We start from the raw sequence: 22,371 nt of genomic DNA, 5'->3' as shown, positions 1-22,371 counted from the left end.
TCTATATAATCGAAATTATTACAAAAAAATACCAAACTGATGGTTAAAATTTGTGAGGAGAATATTGTAAAAATGTTAACGAAAATACCATATCTTGCAAGAAAGTATAGATGAAAATTAATCAACAAAAAGTGGTGCCAGTCACATCAAAAAAAAAAAGTGGTGCCAGTGTGCCCCCGTTGCCTCATAGCTAAAGTGGGGTCAGCAGTCAGCTGAAAGAAACTGAATCAATAGTTAAATACTACTCGTTCAAACTTCAAATCCCATCTCTGTCTTTCTCTGCTTGTTTTCTCTCTCTTTATAACATGCATTGCATTTTTTATGTTCTGAGAGAGACGAGAAGGCGAACTTTGACAAGCACTCTCTACACACAAAACACAGATTATAATCGAGACTAATCTCAGCCTTCCCCTACTTCATCCATACTCCCAGGTAAAAACTCTCTCTCTCTCATACGCATGCACACATTTGTTTGTGTAGATGTATTTGGAGGTGTGCTCTATTCTTCTTCTTATGTAAATTATCTTCCTTTTTCCTTTTTTTAAGGCATTTGTTTGGTTGACTGAAATGGGTTCTCTTTTTTATTGTCTTTTCTTCTGGATTTTGTTGCTTAGGTTTGTTCTTGAGTCCCAGCATTGGAAAATCTCCAAGGTTTCGAAAAATTGCTAATTTCATTCCGTGCGTGCATATAGATTTCTGGATTGTATCAGAAGTCAAAACTACTTAATCTTTCACCTTCATTCTCTGTTTTTTAATGATTGATCAATTTTCTTGTTCGGCTCCTGGACGGTAATTCTGAATATTATGATCATAAGCAAAGTTCTTATTTAGTTTCAACAACAACAACATCTTAGTTCCACAATTTTGGATTGGCTATGGATCTTCAACAGAATCAGATGTCAGTAGTTGATTCATTCATGATAATTGATAAAGTAATTAAATTTTACCCAGGCCATCAACCGACCATAATTTCTTTATCTTTTATAACATTTATGATTTCCTTAAAGAGCTATATTACTCTAAAATTTCTGATATTTTCATTGAATATCTCAAAACCAAAAGGTAGGTAGCAATGTAGCATTACAGAATTGAGCTTTGCTGTTTCTGGGGTTCTACATCTAGCATGAACGATTGTGATTTTCTATTATCTGGGACATTGCTTAACCGAAAAAATTAAGCCTATGGCTTTGGACGTTCTTTATTTTTCCTTAATGTAGGACTGCGGCTTAAACTTGTATACTCAGATGTGTGTCCTTAATTTAGAATATAAGGACACACTTAACCCAAAAAATTTAAGCTTATGAGTTCGAGTCCAAATATGTTATATTAATTCCTCAATTTCTATATTTTGCGTCCATCTGAGACTTCTACTTACACATGTTTATACCCAACAGATTATAAGTTGTAACTCAAGTTTGATCCTTTATTAACGACTCCTTGTGTATATTTCTATTTGTTATATGTGGGTGTGTGTGTGTGTGTATCTTGAGGGTGGTGGTGGGGTTGTGAAGGGGGTGTTCAATTATGTTTCTTTATTTGTTAAATTGGTAGCTGTGTGGTAGACAGCTTGTTGAACTTGATTGCTTTGAATTTCTTTTATATATATTGGGATTGATCAGGGAAGGTCAGTCTGCTTACATAGGCTTTGCTGGTTTTGAGGGATTAATGACTTGAGAAAAAAAAAAATTGTATTCATTCATTTTAATATCTAATGCAAGTGGTTTGAGGCATGGTTGTTGCTCAGTTCCACATGGATTTGTGGCTAAGCTTGAGAAAATATTTTATTTGCTTATGGTTGTCAACATCACATGAGGCCATAAAAACTGTCTCTTTTCTTTGTTGACTAGGTCATTGAGTTCTATAAATTTTTTTTCTTTGCCACTTGATATCATTATAAAATTTGTGGTTATTCTCGCCCAATACATAGTTTTATATATATATATATATATAAACTGCAATTGTTTAACAACAAGAGGACATATTTTAACAACAGTCAATTTGTCTCTATCTCTGCATTTGAACAATATGAACTACTCCTGTAGTTCATGGACTGAATGATAAATCTATTCGATTCAAACTGGATATTTCAGAAGCAAGATTGATCATATATGTGTGCTATTGTCAATTGCTACTTAATAAAGTGACAAATAGCTTATATGTAGAGTTAAATTCTTGTGTGATAGAGCTGGTTTATGGGATGTGTCATATAAAGGGACAATTTTGTCTTCCTCTTAACTCAACATTCTGTTCCCTGAATCATCTGAATAGTTTGTCTTTCTAGTTAATTGTTAGTTATTATTGTTGTTGTTGTTGTTGTTATATTTATATTATTATTCTTACTATAATAATTATTATTGTTTTGGGACTGACTTTATTTGTTGTCGAATAATTATTATTATGTTCTCATCATCTCATAATCTAAACCACCCACCATTACCATATAGTCTTTAACATGGCCTTGCTGCCAGAATTGCAAACAATGCACGATCGACCCTTATGCAAGAAGCACAATAGAATTTCAGAATTTATTATTTTTCCAGATTTCGTTTTTGAATTTTGAACTTTTACTTATTGAATTTGGTATTCAATGCTGTTGAGAATTTTATAGGATGTAAATGTAACCCTTGAAGCCAATTGAAAAGAGGCTCTAGAAATAGCTTGGGATATTCTAATAAGAGAAAAGAAGATGAAACAAGACAAATCCTAAGCTTCACAACCTATAATTTGCCTGAAAGCCTTAGGTTTCACCACCTAAGGGTGCTTGGAATCACCTCCAAGCAATGGTGAAGCCTAAGGTTTTCGGGTAGATTCGAGGTGGTGAAGCTTAGAATTTGTCATGTTTCATCTTCTTTTCCCTTATTTCTATTTTGCTACTTATTCTGTCCTGCATTAGAGTCTGACCTATATTACTCATCCAATTGCATCTCCCTCTCTCTCAAACAGTAACCTGCAAGCTGTTGATTCATGTGACACAGTTGTTCATCTTAGGCATGGCTCACTGGGACCAAGTTAATTAGCTTGTGCACTGATCATCAATGGATTGACTGTTCTGAAAGTAATTGAACATTCATTGTATACACTGGTTTGGTGCAGTTTACATATGTTTCTCTGTGAAGTCATTTCACCAAATCTTGGACACTTAGCACACTATCACCAGAATTGTGCACTGCTTCAAGCATCAAGTGGATGCATTCTTATTGGTCAAAAGTAGATGTGTCTCATCCACTTCTCTACCTTATTACTGATGATTTGAGTCCAATTGTTATAGTGTTTGCCATTATTCTAATGGCAATGGCAACCCTGGACCATTATGGTTTGGTGATCAAAGGCCACAAATTACATTATCTAGCACTTCTCAGCATAGAAATCAGCAAAATGTTTCATAGAACTTTGGTTCACTGTTTTTTAAGTGGTGGTTCATGATTGGCTGGTTCTTTCTTCTTTTGAATGTTGGCAGGTGGGGCTTTTTCTAGTGGTATCATTGGCATGAATCTGTGGATTTTCAACATATTTGAAATTGAACTATACTAAATTGTCTAATGGGCTGCTTTTGCTCAAAGAAAGCTCAACCACAAGGGTATGAGGATCCTATCATTCTTGCTGCTGAAACACCTTGTGAGTATGCTTCTTGACCCTGGTATTCTCTTGCAACTTGCAGTTTGCATCTGCTTAATTTCAGTAATGAACCATTTTTATAAGTAAATAAATTCATTAAAAACAGAGAAAAAAAGTGGTGGAATCCAGTGCACGGGCAGTATAAAAAGGATGTGCCTTTTTTTTTTTTTTTTACAACTTATCCATAAATTCTAAGAAATCTGTCGAAGTAGATGAACTGGCAGCCTGCTCCCACTTGCGAAAACATCATAGGAACAAGAAATTCAAGTTCATCATTGAGAGCTCATTTCCTTCAAAAGTGTGTGCATTCCTTTCTTCCAAATACTCCACATCAAATAATTGGAACCAATCCCGGTCATTTTTCAGATAATTTTGCTTAAGAACCTGTATCTGGCCTCAACACCTTTTTCTAGGCATTCATCACTGTGTTTCAAAAATATTATCAGATTGTAAGCTCTAGCCATTTAATGTTTTGTGTTACTAGTTAAAGGTCAATACATCCATACATTTAACTTAGTTTTTTTTTTTTAAAGGTAGAGAGTTAATGCGTAGAAATGGTACAAAGTTTGGCATACCTCATGTACTGGAAATCTCATGTACTGAAAATTGACTTAGATAATTGATACAATGAAAGGGTGCTGCACTGTAGTTTCGCTCAAAGTCAGAGAGAAATGTCAGGTTAGACAATCAAAATGCCCAAATCAGATCCAATATAATTATAAGGAGTTACGCATTACATGTTGAAAAAGGTGCATTCGAGTCATTTATGGCATGATTAGGAGCATTAGGTTAGAAAGACGAGAGATCCAGGTCTGGTTTCAGCTATATGAAGTTGTTTCAGTTTCCGTCCATCATGCATGCTGCTAAAGATATGACCATACCTGCTGACCCCTCACTGTCATGATTTGCATATCACCCAAAATTAATAGTTGGATTTCTGGATTTTTTTTTAATAATTTTATAATTTTTATTTTTGCAGTTACTGTCAATGAAGTAGAGGCCTTATATGAACTTTTTAAGAAATTGAGCAGTTCAATAACTGATGATGGGCTCATTCACAAGGTGGGGGTTTGCAAAGGCAACTTGTAACAATCCAATTTGTGTTAGGAATATATTGTTATAGCTCCAACAAATTCAATATCTAGTTACTCTGATGGTTTTAGTTGTTAACTTTCTCCAAAATAATAATTACTAAGTTATCTTGTCTGCAGGAAGAGTTCCAGCTTGCACTCTTCAGGAACAGAAATAAAAGAAATCTCTTTGCGGACAGGGTATGTGATGCTCACTCCTCATCTCTAGTTTCATGATCTTTGATTTCATCCCTGTGCTGCTGATATGACAAGCTATTACTAGTGCTGAGAAAAAAAATAATATGTACTGAATTATTTGGAACTAAAATATCACTGCTTGGTAGATGTTAACTTTAAAAGGAAGTAGCAAAGGCTGATATTATTGTGATTTTAAATTGCTATTGGTGCAATAACATTGTGGCTTCTTCACCCTTTTTGTCATCCGTATATGAAAATTCAACTTTATTTTGGACAAATGTATAAGTCTGCACTTATTTTTGTCTTCTTTCTAAATATATCAACCTGGTATTTTCTTGTAGGTTTTCGATTTATTTGACATAAAGCGCAATGGGGTTATTGAGTTTGGAGAATTTGTTAGATCATTGGGTGTCTTTCATCCAAATGCATCTGTAGAAGACAAAATTGCATGTAAGACTAGTTTTTCAATAAAATATATATAATCATGTTTTTTCAATTCTCAAATTTCTGCTGTAAGTTAAACAGGAATAGTTATACCAAGAAATTTATCTCTTTTCACCGCATTATTGTTCAGACATTCTACAAAGCACATTAGCATCTACTAAAAAGGTGGAATCTTTTTGCAGTTGCTTTTAAATTATATGACCTGAGGCAAACCGGATATATTGAGAGAGACGAGGTTAGTATTGCCAATTGATTTCCTTCTCATCACATATCAATCCTGCAAATTCCAGTTTCTATAAATTTACTTCAATTTTCACAGATTACTGAAATTTCTTCTACACTGTGAGGCTTATACATATTCCTATTAATTTGAGCTAACAAACCTACTTAAAAGGACTTGTATTACAAACTGCCACTATTTAGATTTAGTCTTTGGCCATTGTTTCAATGACTGTTACCTTTTGAATGCCATTGATTAAGGAATATGGCAGTGAAAATTTCAAGGTTGATGGTGGTAAAGATGTGTTTCTAAATCTAACTTGAGCAACCTAAGCTTACAATACTAAATTATTTGACAGTTGAAGGAAATGGTCTTGGCACTTTTGCATGAATCAGATTTGTTACTTTCAGATGATGTTATTGAAGTAATTGTCGATAAGGTACAGATTTCTCTTACCTTTTCATCCAGTTTTTCAAGCTCATTCAAAACTTCGAAGTATATATTCTAAACTCTTTCCTATAGACTTATAGTGAAGCAGATGCAAAAGGTGATGGAAGAATTGATCAAGAAGAGTGGAAGGAGTTTGTTTTGAAAAATCCTTCTCTGATAAAGAACATAACTCTACCGTATTTAAAGTGAGTGATAAATTCATAATATTTCTCAATATCCAGATCACCCCAGAACTTGCATGTTCTTGTTATGACTACCAAGTTAACTTTGCTTGCCTCAGCCATTTGGTTGGGATTTCTAAATTTATACTAGTGTTATTAATTTATTATATACAATCAGCTTGCTGGGGTTAAATCCTTGACACGCCAATATTTTTTTTCCTACTTTCCAGGGATATAACACTAGCATTTCCCAGCTTTGTTGTTACTTCTGAAGTCGAAGAATCAGAAATATGACTTGGAATTCCCTAAAGAGGAATATATCAACTATCTCATGACCCATGACCGAGAAATCTTTTGAACCTCATTTTATGTGATGGAATGTGGACTTTGGATGATATAATCTCTAACCACAGTCGAAGAACTGAATAGTTTGCAACTCCAAGAAGCATAGCCAACAAACAAAGACTCGCTCCCCAGGCTGCACATTATCTTTGCTATCTTCAATTACATGTTCACGGAATGCGGGCTGGTACCAATAATTTGTATATAGGTTTCATTTCTAATTCTATATCGAAAGTTTTTAGATAAACTGAATAGAGATAAATGTATTTCTTGTTGTATGTATTCCATGCTGCAGATTACTAACTATGACTAGTGAGAGGTTAATGCAAGGAGTTAAATCAAGTTTCTTAAAGGGACATAAATAATTCAATAAAGTTATTCAAAATTATTTAGAATGGTATACAAAACGTATTAACACAAAACTACCTCTCATTGAATCCATATAATAAGAAGTTGAGAACTCACATATTCACCATGCATAACTCTATTCCTTTTCAGAGATCTAGAGAACCCTCATTGTGTTATTTCAGCTGTTTTGGCTGGACATAAAAGAGTGTAAGATGTGTAATGCAGCATTGTAATGTTCTTTAATCTAAAATAGGTTTTGCTGTCTGTACTCTGTAGGCAGAAAGGGAGATCTAAAAGTGATTCAAAACTAAACTATATAAAAGTAAGAACTAAGAAGTTAGAGAGTTCCATGTTCTTTAACTTTGTCTGTGGTAAGTGTTGGAAATTGACATGGGATTAAGGAACCAACAATTTCATCAAACTTTGAGAGTATAATTAAAATTATATATTTTAAAACATAGTGTGAAAACACAATTTCAATTAAAAATAGTATCCTAAAACATGCTCTTTAAAAAAAAATGTGAGTCCACAAACACAATTTCCATTAGACTATAAAATTTGTAAATAGTTTTGAGATTATAGTATTTGTTAAATGGAAAAGTTAACGTCCTAAAGGTGTTGGTTTAATAAATATTTTTATAAACTTTTTATGAAAAAAGAGAAAAAAAAAATTAATTTTTTACAAATTTTTATATTTTTCATGAAAACTGTGCTAAAATTTTTTAAAAATAATTTATTAATAATTTCCTTAAAGCATTTGGGACCAAAAAAAATTAAAAGATAATTTTTTGAGGAAAAAAAATCTCGAATAATGTAAGAGGTAATAGAAAAGAGAGATAATGACAAAAAAAATAATAATAATAAAGTGAGACCTTCCGAACTTTTATACTTATCCAACTATCAGCTAAGTAAAAGAAAAAGATGCCCTTGAAAAAAAAGAAGATGCGAACCAATCAAATGCGAGTGAGTCAATTTCTTGTACATTGATCAATAAACTTGGCAGCTCTCTATTGGCCATTGGATGAATAATCTCGATCAATGGACCATGTGAAGGAGAAGACAAAGTCATATAGCTTTTATAGTAAACACGTGGCGTACGAACAGCGAATCAGCATGGTTGCTTCTGAGATACTGAGGATTCTGCTCCTTTGTCTTCTATTATACCTTTTTTTTTTTTTTTTGCCTTTTTTGTCAGATTCCTCTATGTGGGAATTTTTCTGTTCAGAAAAACAAAAAGTTACTGAAGTCACAACAACTCACACGAGTAAATCATACAATTTTACTAAATTGCATCCTTCAACAAAAACACCAATCAAACAAGCACACAATTTTACAAGTTTTTTCATAACTAGTCAAGGTGGCGGATTGTAATTTTGTAATTCATCATTTTCACATAAAACCACCATTGATATTATTTCTATTACATACCAATTACAAGTTACCACCTTAGTAATTGTGAAATTGATTGTGTTCTTCAATTTATTGAAATGTTGGCTAGAATCTTTGGGCCAAAATGGCATCATCAATTTTTTTTTTTTTTTAATTTACTAAATTTAGAATTACATATTTGAGATGGTAGTTTTAGATATTGTCCTTTTATTTTCTCCAAAAAAAATATAGTATTTTAAAGTTTTAAAATTTGTGTACGTCATATAATCTTTCGATTAAGGTATTTTGCCAATACAGTGTTAAGGGACCGTTAAGTACTACCTCAGTTAAGCGACGAAATTTCAATTTGTCAAAGCGTTCCATACTGAGGGGAAAAAATATTTAACTCTTTTATTATTATTATTAATTTCTTTTTCTTTTTCTTTTTTCCATATTTTCCTTTTTTACTACCATCGATGATGATGTTCCTAATGGCTTTGTTGGTCCCCAAATCTCCATTCCCTTCTCTCCCTTTGAATGAACCAAACTTTCTCTCATCATCATTTGTCAACACTCGTTACTACCATCGCCGATGGTGGTTTTTGTGTTCCCATGAAAGTGTCTATTAAAAACATAGTAAGGAATTGTTTGATATTTTGTATATCCAAGTAAAGTTGTAATACAAGCTTGTTATGTTGGTCCCAATGGAATGGATGGTAATCCCGGTAGAGTGGAAATCACCAACACGACAACAAAGATAGAATAATCTAATGTACCAAATGAATGAGGAGTTCCTGTATTTATGGACTCTTTCATGTCCTTTGGTAACACATCTCTTTGTGAAAAGATAAGTTTATCCAAAATACATGTAATAACTAACTTAACATTAAATTTATTCCCTATTACAGATTGGTGAAAGAACATTATCCACCAAGTGGGAATTATTATACGAATATGTGCACCATTTTATGGTGTGATTGCCAGTTACTTGTATACACTAGCATGTTACCACTTAAAAAGTGGAAGAGTATTATTATTTCTTTATAATAGATAGAGTAAAAGAAACAATAGAAAAGCAAGTGGAAAAATATATTTGTTGTGTTTTCGTTTGATTTTTGTTAGTAATTGACCAAGTTTCTAACTAAAGTTTCTATCTAACGGTTTTAGTGTTCTTGTTAGAAATTCAGCCAATAAAATTTCAAGCGAGATTATGCAAAATTTATTGCCAAGAGTTGCACCATTTGATATTTAAAATGTTTGTAAACGTTGTTTCAACTGTTTTGTAATAGTTATAAACACTTTATTTATGACTTTTCATGGTTTATGTATGTTGTTTAAACTCTTTTTTATGAATATATATTGATTTTCCTTAGAAACATAAGAAATCACATGAGTCTTTCCAAAATTGCCATTTATAGAACTCAAAAGACTTGATTGTGTCATGGGGACAAATTTGCAATAATCATTTAGCAACTCTAGTGTGGGAGTAACTATTGTTTAGAGATAGCAATTTTATCGTGTCTTTAAGCCATTAAAGTTTTTTTGTTTGTTCATTAAACTTTCACTTATTTCTCTTATTGTTTACCCCTTTGATCTCCAGCAAGAAGCCCTTCAAGTGGATCAAGGCGTTGGTTAAAGGTTTCAAAAACATGAAACCTTAAGAATCACTAGGGCAACCCCTTGGAATTTAATGCATGAGACACAAAAGTTATAACTAGGATTGACATTTTTTTTTTTTTTTGAGAGAGAGTGCCAACTTATGGCATCCGCTCCTGATAATAACTCTTTATCATCAGATTAAGACACCAATCGATTTTTTGTATAGGCGGGAATTGAACCCCAAATCTCTTATTCAATCATTAAAAATTTTATTAGTTAAGCTAAGGAGAATAGAATTGAGGAATGTTAAGAATATAATTGATTAATTGATACATTGCATGTAGATTGGATATCATACAATTGACAATTATAGAAATTCATCATATAAAAAGAAAGTTACAAACATAACATTTTCACAATAAAGCTTGGCAAGCTATTAATAGTAGGTAAAAAAATTATGTCAAAGAGGTGCAGGGATAAGAGCCAATAACAACTTACCATATTGACTTTGTTGTGAAATTGCTGTAAAAATGTTACGCTCACAACATTACTCTCCATGTAAACATGACGTGTGTGTGAGTGCCTTTTTTCTTAACATGCAGGCCCAAGGATCCCGGGCCAAATACTTATGGTTTGGTGGACTGAGCTTGGTTCACCGTAGCTAAATAGGTTGTTTACAAACCAAGTGGTGCACAGAGCAAGGATCCTACAACATGTATACACAAGCAAAGCAATAATATATGTATTGAATAGTAAGAAAAACAGCAAAAGAAAAACAATGCAATAAGGAAAAGCACACAATGACTGTCGGGGATCCTCAAGTCAATATAAAATATTTGATTATTTTCTTAATTATGGACTACAATGTGCTCACTAAGACGTGTTATAAGATCCAAATAAGCTCAAAAATCACAGACTTAGATGGCTATTCAAGCCTCCAAGACTTGCAAAGTTTGAATCCTTTTGAATCTGAATATGCTCTATAGTAGCTGTGTTGGGATACCGGGGAGTATTTCTCTTTCTTTTTACTAATTTTTCTAAGTTTTGACAAAATTTTCTCAATGATTCTGTTATGATTCACTACTGCCAAATCCCCCCTTCAATGCGGCCGCCTTCCCCTTTTATAGTGTCATGGTAGGATTCTAGGATACTACTAATTTCTCTCTTTTTCTCCCCTAGGTATCAAAGCTTGTGCTGTGCCAGTTACTCAAAGGGCTGGTCCTTCCCTTATTCCTCATAATTTTCTCCTTTTGGTGCTGTCTCCCTGAAAGTCCCTCGCTAACTTTCCACTCTAAGGTGCCCTTAGGTGGCTAACCTCAACATTTTCAGCTTTTGGCTGTCCCTTTTCTTATCATTTTTTCCAAGTGGTCGAAATCCTTTCCTGCTGGGTTAAAGGTTTCTCCAGCCACTTCCCCTTATAGTTCTTCCTTCTAGATTCCTTGAAGTACCACCCCCTTTGTTCACGAATGGTTACTTCTTGCCTTTTGATTCCTTACTGTATCACAGGGTGCTTGAGAAGAACATATCCGTCCTTCATTCCTTGCGCTTTTTGGTACTTCCCTTGAGCCGTCTCAATCTTACCTTAGTTGTGTTGTGTATCCCGAGGATCTCGAGCCTTTGGTAGCTTCTGGGGACCCTAGCCCAACCTTTTCTACTGGACTCCCTTCGATCCCTTGATCTTAGCAGGCTAAGTTTTTCCTTTTGTGGGCTTCAAATCTTTTGCGCTTATCATCCTTTTCTCTTGTGGTGGGCTTAACTGCTTCAATATTACTTTCTATGAAGTTGGCCCATTGTGCTATTTTTGGGCCTTGGCATAATGATTTTTTAGACCTCAACAACATGTAGAATTCGAATTCATTAAAGGCAATCTCAAAGAAATAAACAACAAAAATTCATCATACACATGCATGATGCGATAATCTATGCACAATGCAAACAATAAAATTATGAATCAAGAGAAAAACAATATTATGTGTGTGGATTTTACATTACATGAGACCGTTTCATGAAATACATTCTTAAACCGACATCGTGTGATGTCATAAGAAGAAATTCAAAACAAAACCCAAATTGGCATTTTCCAAATTCATAACAGATAGTATCTTTATTTTTATTTATTTATTTATTTTTTTTTATGGGAAGTATCTTTATTTTTTTTTAACAGATAAATTGAAAAATAGTACTCATCTAAGTCATAGTCATCTGGGGGTTTCTTCTTATTTCAGGTTGTCGACGAAAACATTATAGTAATTATAAAAGTCCAACAAAACCCAAAAACACACAGATCTCTCTCTCTCTCTCTCTCTCTCTCACACACACACACACACACAGAAACTCCAATTCCTAAGAATCCGATTCCGAATCCTCAATCAAGAACAGTTCTTCTTCTTTTACCGAGGAATCCAAAATCCGATAGTACGTTTAACTGTCTCTTCACTTTCATGGACGATCCTTTTCAGCTCTTCCCAAGGTTTTGAGTCAAATCAAATTCTCATTTTAACATTAAAAGGAAAAAGAAAACATGTTTTTTCAAGTTTTCTTTTTTACTTATTAGTATATATATATATATATATTTTTTTTTTTTGGTTTTTACGGACAATACAAGTGTGGATTCGGTGCAGGTTCGTATTTTGTGATCGGATCCAGCTGATAATTTCCGAGAACTTTGTCAGAGTACTGATTTGTGGAGTTTCTTAGTAGGTTAGAGCTATTTGAAAATTATGTTCTAGTTAATGATTATGCATTGATTTTGCTGAGTTTGGTTGTTGAGAAAATGTAGGAAAATTTTTGACAACTAGAATTAAGTTTTTATGTGCTTATTTGAGATGGGTTTTAGTTTTTATGTTGAATTGCTAACCTTTGTTTTTGATTGCTAAAAAACAGTGCAAAAAAGCTTTATTTTTTATAATAATAAAAATGTTCTGATTTCACTTTTAGATTTAACTGTTTATGCTATATGAATTTATTGTATAAAGTATAAACCTTTAGTCTCAGTTATGTATATATTTTTTTGGGGGGTGCATTTAATGAAGAATCTAAGCCCCATATAATGAAGAATCTAGGATATCATATCAGTTATTAAACACTTTTGTTATTAATGTACAGTTTGTGATCTTGTTGGCTCTAATCACATTTGATCCATCAATAAAGTGTTATGTCTTTTTTGGGTTCGAATGAAAAGTCATCACATTTGATTGATTAATTTATCATTAATTAGGTTCAGGTTCTGTTTCAGTTTTTTGATCAACACTTTTTAGTTAATTGGTGATGCAATCAGTTGATGAGTACAAGAAGAAGACTCTGAAGCGTTCAAGATCATTTAATTGCGATATGCCTTTGACGGACTCAAGCGTTACAGCAACTATTGATGACTGCAATCTTTTCCCTATCGAAGAGATTGTGCAATACCCGTTGCCCGGTTATGTGGCACCTACTTCAATCAGTTTCAGTCCTGATGATAGTATAATAACTTACTTGCTTAGTCCTGATCACACTTTGAATAAGAGGGTTTTTGCTTATGATGTCAAGACCGGAAAACAAGAATTATTTTTCAGTCCCCCAGATGGTGGGCTGGACGAGAGTAATATATCACCGGAAGAGAAGCTGAGGAGGGAAAGATTGAGGGAGCGTGGGTTGGGAGTAACACGGTATGAATGGGTGAAGACAAGCACAAAAAAGAAAGAAATCATGGTGCCTTTGCCAGCTGGGGTTTGTTCCATTATCCCTTAGGCTAATAATCTTATATGTTATGTTTTTATTGAATTACATGATAAGTGCTACTCTTTGCTTTTTTGAATCATTCACCTCTCTTCTGCAAAAACATTTTGATATAATTTCTTAGACTGAGAATATCTTTTTGGTCTTAAAGGGTTTGTTGTACTGTTAATATTTTAACATTCAAGAGGATAAGTTCTTTGGCTTCATTTCTCTTGTTTTATAACAAATGTATGGTTATGATCATTAATTAGTTGGGAATTAGAATTGACGCAAGAAAAATGTGTTTTAAGTTCATGTTTTCATTGTGGGTAGGCTTTTTTGTTTGGTGGATTAGGAGGGGGGACTAATGGATCTCATGGACCTCATCGTGGCATCGTCACAATACTTTTTTCATTTTGCTGCCACCATATAGCAATGCAACCACCTCCATCACAACCTCCTTTAATGCCCCTACTGTCATCACCTCCACTTTTGAAATTATCCGACCATTTCCACACCCTGATTCTAACTCCATGACCAAAACCATCTCTGCTGTTATCCCCCTTTTCAGTATCACCATCAACTCCTTCATACTACCTCTAATATAACTGTATAACAACCTTCAGCACAGTTTTCACCTCCTATTCTAAATTACTTAATTTACTGTTCACAATTTAAATAAAGTGGACTTTTCCTCCACCATGTTTCACTTCTTGGGTTCTCCATCAGAATTTGTTAGAACTTTCTGGATGGCAAATGGATTTGTTGTAAACACATTAGCCTATACTGCATCTGTTTTGATCCTTGAGACTGGAGTTGCGTTAGGTGAGCAGCTGATGCAAATTTTTTTAACCAATCCTATATGAATAGATAGTTGGAGCTAATACTGGCAATGAGATATTTGGATTTTCTGTTATATACATATTATTACTGTTAGTTGGAACACACCTGACACTCTACTCACCCTGCATTTCATCAGATAATTAAACCTGTGAACATATTCTGTTTTATTATAAACTGAATTTCTCTTCTGTATTTCTGGTGTTTGAAATGTTTCTAACTATTAATAATGCCATCAATGCAATCACTGCTTCTCGACCTTTTACCACCTTGTCACTTCTGTTATAACAATGTGGGATGTATTCAATATCTATGTTTTAGGGCTAATCAATAGATGCTAACTCTTTTTATTTTCTGTTTCATACTAGCACTGTGAACTTGAAATGATCTGGTTTCCACTGATGATTTGGTATTCTATCTATGGACAGATTTATTTGCAGGATTTTTCTTGTTCAAATCCAGAGCTCAAGCTTCCGAGTGTACCGTGTTCACCAATTATTGATCCACATCTATCCCCAGATGGCACAATGGTCGCTTATGTAAGAGATTCAGAGTTGCATGTTCTCAATCTCTTGAACAATGAATCAAAACAGTTGACATATGGTGCCAATGGAAATTCTTTGGTATGTACAATACAGGTTTAGATTTTTATGATATCATTGATACCAGATGCTATCAAAAACTCTATGATTTCTGTGAAGTAATGCATAAATTTTCACATCCAATTCTTTGTTAGTAACTGGTCTGTCCGTCCTAATCCCACTATTAATGTTCTGAAATGTTTTTTGCTGGTTAGCCATTTTAAGGTTGGATAATTGAAGCATAGGAGTCTATTACAGCCTTTACTTAATTTAACTCAGGGAGCATTAGCTCCCAATAACTTTGGGTCAGCTTTATGTATCCAGTTTCACCTTCTTAGGGCCGGATCCTCTATCAGATCTTTGCCAACTAATACTTTTTTCTTCACCTTGCCCCTTTTTTTCTTTTCTATCATTTTTACAACTCCACTTTCTTTTGAAATTATTACTCTTTTCAAGGTTGTGAGACTAAAGTCAGAATCGTAAGTTTTGAAACTGCGAAGCATCAAATTGCCAAACCAGTGCAATGGGCTTTTGATTATTGTGTTGCCAATTGTTTGGTTTACTAATGACTTTCTTTACTAATGACTTTCTTTTTCCTTTTTCCTTGTTAATTATGACACCATTTTTTTGTGTACTGCAGACTCATGGCCTTGCTGAATATATAGCTCAGGTGAGAATTTCATTCTATCATCTTTCCCTCTTTGTGCATATACAAAGAGCAACTGTTTGGTTTTGCTTCTTGTAATTAATTCCTGCTTTGAGTGTACAAATGTTAAAAAAAATTGCTTTCAGAAGCAAAAAAGGCGATTCAGAAAACCACCACTGTTTATTTATTGGTGTTAAGATTTTTTTTTATAAATAATAATATTGAGAAAATATTGCTGACTGCAGGAGGAGATGGATAGGAAGACTGGGTACTGGTGGTCATTAGACAGCAAATTCATTGCATTCACACAAGTTGATTCTTCTGAGGTACCTCTTTTCAGAATTATGCACCAAGGTAAAAGCTCAGTTGGCTCAGATGCACAGGAAGACCATGCTTATCCTTTTGCTGGAGCAACAAATGTTAAAGTTCGCCTTGGAGTGGTTTCTGCTGCTGGAGGTCCTATTACTTGGATGGATCTTCTCTGTGGGGGATCGGATCAGGCAAACAACGAGGAAGAATATTTGGCTAGAGTCCACTGGATGCTAGGAAATAATCTCACAGCTCAGATTTTGAACAGGTCTCACTCCAAGCTAAAGATCCTTAAGTTTGATATCAAAACAGGCCAAAGGAAAACCATATTGGTAGAAGAAGTATGTACATGGGTTAGTTTACATGACTGCTTCACACCTCTGGACAAAGGAGTCACCAGATTTTCTGGGGGATTTATCTGGGCAAGTGAAAAAACAGGATTTAGACATCTTTATCTGTATGATGCAAATGCGACATGCTTAGGACCTCTCACTGAAGGTGACTGGATGGTTGAGCAAATTGCTGGTGTAAATGAGGCTGCAGGGTTTGTGTATTTCACTGGAACTTTAGATGGGCCTTTGGAATCTAACCTTTACTGTGCTAAACTATTCCCATATGGAAACAACCCCCTGGAGCCACCAGTGAGATTGACCCATAGTAAAGGAAAACATGTGGTTGTGCTTGATCATCATATGCGGACTTTTGTGGATATCCATGATTCTCTTAATTCTCCCCCTAGGGTTTTAATTTGCTCTTTGGAAGATGGAAGCATAATCACGCCTCTGTATGAACAGCCGTCTACCATTCCAAGATTCAAACGGCTTCAACTTGAGCCTCCACAGCTATTTAAAATACCGGCAGATGATGGGACTACATTGTATGGGGCTTTATATAAGCCTGATGTAACAAGATTTGGCCCTCCACCTTACAAAACCTTGATTAATGTGTATGGTGGTCCAAGTGTACAGCTTGTTTCTGATTCTTGGATAAATACTGTTGACATGAAAGCACAGTTTCTACGAAGCCAGGGCATCTTAGTTTGGAAGGTCTGTATCTTCTGTAAAAACTTATGTTTTGCTTACATGATATTTCATTTATAATACTTCTAGAAATAGTGAAAAAGGATATGATAAATAGGAGGGTGGCAGAGTGTATGATCTTAGATAGGATAAAAGGACAAAAAAGGACACATTTAACTGAATCAAATTAGTTGATATAAGGGATTCATAGAACTGCCCTCAAATAGTTAGGATTATGGCTTAGTTGAACATTTTGACTTAAGACTCCTTTACTAACAAGTACTTAATTAGAATTAAACACGCCCTGGTTATGCAAGGCTGTAGTGTACATGCACATACGTATGATCATTGTCCAATTAGTTGCCTGGCTAAAACATCTGTATAAGTTATGCTATCAATTTACTCAATTATGTTGCTAACACACAGGAAGCCCATGCTTGATGGAACCCCTTTTTTTATATTAAAAAAAAAAAAAAAAATTTGAATCGGTGATGTATATTAGATGGATGAAGATATTGTATTGGTTATGGTGCATGCAGCATGCTTAGGTGATAACTTCATCTAACCCCCATATCTTTGAATATTGGGGCATGGCTAAACTATGAGTGCTCATATTTTGTTAGTCCCTTTGTTAGGTGGGGTTCATGGTAACATGGCGGACGTTGCTATTATGTTTATGAGATATGGGTACTGCATCTATGTATAAAAAGTATGAAATTTCAGTTGGATTAGGTTTTGTTATTCTACCCCTGGTCTGATTACCTGTCCCATTCCTGAAGTGTTTTGAAGTGTCAAGCATATGGATAAAAACTATCTCTTGCCTGCTTCTCTAATAGATTTTATCATCATCATGCCACTTATTTTCAAAAAATGAAAAATTCATAATTGTAATTATTTTACTGTTTACAGATGGACAATAGAGGAACTTCACGACGTGGACTGAAGTTTGAGGGCTCTCTAAAATACAAGGCTGGTCAGATTGATGCCGATGATCAGCTGGCTGGAGCTGAATGGCTTATCAAACAAGGGCTAGCTAAAGCTGGCCATATTGGGTTGTATGGGTGGAGCTATGGCGGATATCTCTCAGCTATGACGTTGGCCAGGTTTCCTGACGTGTTCCGTTGTGCTGTGTCTGGTGCTCCTGTAACATCCTGGGATGGTTACGATACATTTTACACTGAGAAGTACATGGGATTGCCGTCTGAGAATCCATCAGCTTATGAAAAAAGCTCTGTGATGCACCATGTGCACAAGATGAAGGGGAGGTTGTTAATTGTGCATGGCATGATTGATGAAAATGTACACTTTAGGCACACGGCAAGGCTTGTGAATGCACTTGTGGCTGCTGGTAAGTCTTATGAATTATTGATTTTTCCAGATGAACGTCACATGCCACGCCGGCATAGGGATCGAATTTATATGGAAGAGCGGATTTGGGACTTCATAGAGAGGAGCCTGTGAAGAGTAACAAGTTTTTGTTTATATCTTTCCAGAGTGAGATTTATGTTTTCATTTCCTTCTACAGGCGTTGTAAAGTATGGAAGACCTCTTTATTACACATTTTAGTCCCTTTTAAAGCCATATGGTGGAATTCATGTATCAAAACCCCACGTGATGCAAAATTTAAAATTCGGTAGAAGTCATTCTCAAAAGAGCATAAAAGAAGAAGAAGAAAAAATGCCCATCTTTATTTTTTATTTTTTGAGAAATTGGTAAGAAAAGATTTTATGAATGAAATAAATAAGCTTGGAATACAAAATCCAACTTAGAAGGTAGATCTTCTACCCATACATCAAGATCTGCAAATAAATTGATTTTCTAGCAAGGGAATGAGCAAGCTGGTTGCCCTCCCATTTTACATGTTTGAAGCTATATTTATGAAAAACCTTTTACAACATCCAAATCTCTTCAAACATGACCAAACAAAGTTTTTGATGACGCTTGGTTGTTGATAGCTGTGACAACTCTCTTACTATCTCCTTCGAACTCTATCTTAGAAATGCAAGGTTAGCAAAACTTACTGTCCTACTAGCTGCCAAGGCTTCCACCAAATCTACCGAGTGAGGTAGCGGAAGTATTTGGCTAAGGGAATGAGCAATCGGATTGGACCTTTATTTATACAATGCAATTTAACCATTACAGTCTACACTAATGTCTCACCTCCAAGAATACCAATCACAGGGTTGGGTCAAGGTCAACACCAATGACGATAGATATGAAGACTATTTGCCATGAAATCGAACTTGACTCATTGACAGCTATTGAAATGATTAAATTAAACATGACCACCAAATTAGCTACCTTTTTTTTTTTTTTTTTTTTTTTTTTTTTTTTAAATAAAAGACAAATTTTATTGCTTTAACCACTGAATGAATTTTTCGATTAAAAAAAAAAAAACTGTTTTGAGTAGTTATGATATCATGCTTGCTAAGTTGTTGAACACTTGCAACCAAAACATAAGATGGAAAATACAGTACAAACACGTATACAGAAGCTACTGTTTACTAGTGCTTAATAACCCATGAAATTTGCCAATAAATCATAGTACATGACATGAAAAAAAAATAATTGAAAAAACATTTTACACCATATAATTTTGATCAATTGTTATTTTCATCCACTAAATCTAAAAATTGTCATATTAGTCCATATAATGTTTTGCCTGATGTAAATTATTCAATTTTGAAATGCAGAATTCACCTTGCTGGAATAATTATAGAGGGAAGTGACAAAGGTTTCCCCGATGAAGATTGTTTTAAAGAAAAAGTCCATTATAATCCTGTATGGTTAGTTTGGCTAAAAGTATTTAAAGATGAGGATTTGGATTTCACATTCGGGATTAGATTACTTAAATAGGGTACGAATTGATATTATTGTTTTTTTTTTTTTCTATTGATAAATTCATAGATAAATTTGAATTTTAGTAATATATGGATTTGAAATGATTAGGTGTAAGATGTTATTTCAAATCAATAATAACGAAAGTGCTTTTGTTTGAGTAAAATCTTCCAAATTCAAATTATCACCTATTATTAAATTTATATCAAGTAACTCATACAGTCATACTAGTAATTTATTTGAATTCAGAAAGAAGTGCATGTACTTAGAGACGAGAGTACTTATTTTTATTTTTATTTTTTGAGAATGAGACGAGAGTACATTGTGATTGTGGAGGAGAACAAACCAAGAAAATAAATATGCAGTGATTTTGTGAAATTGTGGTGGAGGTCCTTGTTTTCTTATAAACAAAGTGAAAATAAGCAGAAGGAAAATTAGGTGGATCTTTATAGATCCTAATCCAAAATGTAAATGTTGAGGACGTCTATTTCTGATGGAGCCAATATTATAGATGTATATTTTTTTTTCCTTTCAAAAAACAATTAATTGGGTAGTTCATTCGAGTTATGCTCAATAATTGTATTGAGTTATTGTTCAAAAGTTGCTTTTGGTTTTTGGTTTATTGAGGTTGAGACATGAGACTTTTAACTGTTCATCTTTTATTTGTTTCAATAACAAAACCTTATGTGAAAATAGTTTTTTGCATTTTCTTGTATTCGATAGTATAAGGGGGAAAAAAGTCAATGAAAAACTGTCTCTTAACAAACATCCGTTAGTTAGCTTAATGTGAGATAGAGTTTTTTTCACTTTTACTAAAAAACAATTTTATCTCACTCAAAGCTAAATAAGAAAATCAACTCTATTTCATGCAAAAATAAATAAGGAAAGTTAAGAGATAGTTTTTCAACTTATTTTAAAGTCATTACCAAATATATAAAAATAAGATAGTTTTCTAGAAAATATTTTTTGAAAAATAATTCATTTTCCAAAAAATATTAATTAAAAAAAACACAAAAGAGTAATATTGAGTCTAGGCTCCATTTGGTGGGGCGTTTTCTAAATGAAAACTAGCGTTTTTTATCAAAAACGCTGGAAGCTATGCGTTTGGCATTACGTTTTTTGAAAAATTACATTTTTGAAAACTCTGAAAATTCACGTTTGCGAAACACAATGGTGGATAGCTTTTTAAAAAACTAGGTAAAAAACGCAACTATCATAGTTTGTTGAAGCTTGAAATTCATAAAATAACCTCACAAATACTGAAGTCTTGCCTGCTACCTTGCTATCATCGATCACCTCTAGGCCTTGCCACTATCTAATTCTGCTCGGCTTTGATGAAATTTCTTCTCTCTTGCTTTTTTCATTAATTGAATATTTTGGGCATGCAAAAATTACTTTGGTATGGGATGAGGTTGTGGGTGATGCAAAGAGGATGAGTCTAGAGAAACTTGGATGCAATTGAATGATTTTTTTTAGAAATTACTAAGGTTAGATGCGGACCATGTGATTGGCAATAGAGGATTTTTGTCCAGCTACCCAGCAAGTGAAGGAGAAGCTTGAGGTAGTAGGAGATAGACATTGGGAAAGATAAAAATTAGGTGTCTTCTTGGGTAATTTTTTTATTATTATAATAACAAAAATAAATTATGCTATTAAATGGAACCATATTATTATTATTATTATTATTACTTTCTTTATTAAAAAAAATATATTATTACTCATTATTATCATTACAGCATAGCCTGTCATGCCATTTTCTATAATTTTCTCAAAATAACAATTTTAGAACAACATGTTTTACCAAACGCCCAAATATAACTTTAAAATCCAAGTTTTCAAATTGCCCGTTTTAAAAACGCTATTTTTTGAAAATGTACTTTTTAAAACAGTTTATCCAAACAGACCCCTGATGCGAGTGCTCAACACCCCAAGGGTTAAAAAAAGGGTCACAATATTGGATAGAGGTAGATTTTTACTAATTTTGTTATAAATCTCACAATATTAAGGTTAAGAGTTAAAATTATTTGGTTTAGAATGTGTTTAGATTTATTTATTTTTTCTGAATAAAAACTTTATTCAAAATGAAAGAAGAGGATTACAAAAAAGGAGAAGGCCTAACACTATTTCTGCCTAAAGCCTGAATAACCAAAGGCTAAAAGACTAGAGAAAAGAACCGACCCTGTCCAGTTGAACAACGCTACCCATTGGACTAGAAGATGGGTAGGGTTATTTCTCTCTTTATACACAAAAGAAAAAGAGAAAGATTCAAAGGCCTTGAGCACTAACAACTGCTTTGCTCAAGTGGGTGTTGAAAAAGAGTTTTTATTTTTATTTTTTTAAGCTGATATATATATATATATATATATACATATATATAAGGTAGGACCGAATGATGTGTGGCGAAGACATTTTTTTTATATGAGTCTTATCTCATGCACGTATATTATGAAGGAAACAAACCGTAAAAAATGTTATTAATCATGACTCATCATGTAATATGATTTGAACAAAAATACCAAAATTTTTTGTCAAAGGTTATGTTTGGTAACAATTTTTTTTTTCAAAAACTTGTTTTTGGGAGTATAAAAGAAAAAACAATTTTCTTGTATTTTTAAAATCAAAAACAT

At 33.7% G+C, this 22,371-nt stretch overlaps 2 protein-coding genes across 9 annotated transcripts; both read left to right on the top strand.

Moving 5' to 3' along the window:
• The first annotated feature begins 254 nt into the window (after positions 1 to 254).
• LOC112017978 (calcineurin B-like protein 4) lies at positions 255 to 6,852 on the top strand. 4 transcript variants are annotated; one of them, XM_024050475.2, is made up of 10 exons: positions 255 to 432; positions 615 to 651; positions 3,458 to 3,615; positions 4,595 to 4,677; positions 4,827 to 4,886; positions 5,225 to 5,333; positions 5,510 to 5,562; positions 5,906 to 5,986; positions 6,070 to 6,182; positions 6,389 to 6,852. In XM_024050475.2, exons 3-10 carry the CDS (start codon positions 3,540 to 3,542, stop codon positions 6,450 to 6,452), a joined length of 639 nt encoding a protein of 212 aa, XP_023906243.1. In that variant the 5' UTR covers positions 255 to 432; positions 615 to 651; positions 3,458 to 3,539; the 3' UTR covers positions 6,453 to 6,852. The 4 variants fall into 4 exon arrangements, with proteins under 4 accessions (XP_023906243.1, XP_065630368.1, XP_023906242.1 ...); XM_065774296.1 differs by having other exon boundaries at positions 615 to 678; XM_024050474.2 differs by lacking the exon at positions 615 to 651.
• A 5,176-nt stretch (positions 6,853 to 12,028) lies between these two features.
• LOC112017977 (uncharacterized) lies at positions 12,029 to 18,549 on the top strand. Of its 5 annotated transcripts, none has more exons than XM_065774294.1 (7): positions 12,029 to 12,285; positions 12,437 to 12,515; positions 13,093 to 13,523; positions 14,780 to 14,974; positions 15,573 to 15,602; positions 15,824 to 16,933; positions 17,816 to 18,549. In XM_065774294.1, exons 3-7 carry the CDS (start codon positions 13,146 to 13,148, stop codon positions 18,365 to 18,367), a joined length of 2,265 nt encoding a protein of 754 aa, XP_065630366.1. In that variant the 5' UTR covers positions 12,029 to 12,285; positions 12,437 to 12,515; positions 13,093 to 13,145; the 3' UTR covers positions 18,368 to 18,549. The 5 variants fall into 5 exon arrangements, with proteins under 5 accessions (XP_065630366.1, XP_065630365.1, XP_065630363.1 ...); XM_065774293.1 differs by having other exon boundaries at positions 13,073 to 13,523; XM_065774291.1 differs by having other exon boundaries at positions 13,051 to 13,523.
• The last annotated feature ends 3,822 nt before the right edge of the window (positions 18,550 to 22,371 follow it).

This window comes from Quercus suber, unplaced genomic scaffold, assembly GCF_002906115.3.
Source record: "Quercus suber isolate HL8 unplaced genomic scaffold, Cork oak 2.0 scaffold_89, whole genome shotgun sequence".
Lineage (NCBI taxonomy): Eukaryota > Viridiplantae > Streptophyta > Magnoliopsida > Fagales > Fagaceae > Quercus > Quercus suber.
Note: the sequence above shows the minus strand (reverse complement) of the source record. Positions and strands in the feature narration are given on the sequence as shown.

What these genes read in the sequence shown, in the direction of transcription:
- LOC112017977 (XM_065774293.1), top strand. Translation starts at nt 13,083, where the DNA reads ATGCAATCAGTTGATGAGTACAAGAAGAAGACTCTGAAGCGTTCAAGA. An exon ending in TGGTGCCTTTGCCAGCTGGG is followed by an intron (nt 13,524 to 14,779) that starts GTTTGTTCCATT and finishes ATCTATGGACAG; the next exon opens with ATTTATTTGCAGGATTTTTC. An exon ending in TTGCTGAATATATAGCTCAG is followed by an intron (nt 15,603 to 15,823) that starts GTGAGAATTTCA and finishes TGCTGACTGCAG; the next exon opens with GAGGAGATGGATAGGAAGAC.
- LOC112017978 (XM_024050474.2), top strand. Translation starts at nt 3,540, where the DNA reads ATGGGCTGCTTTTGCTCAAAGAAAGCTCAACCACAAGGGTATGAGGAT. An exon ending in TCTTGCTGCTGAAACACCTT is followed by an intron (nt 3,616 to 4,594) that starts GTGAGTATGCTT and finishes TTATTTTTGCAG; the next exon opens with TTACTGTCAATGAAGTAGAG. An exon ending in TGTAGAAGACAAAATTGCAT is followed by an intron (nt 5,334 to 5,509) that starts GTAAGACTAGTT and finishes ATCTTTTTGCAG; the next exon opens with TTGCTTTTAAATTATATGAC.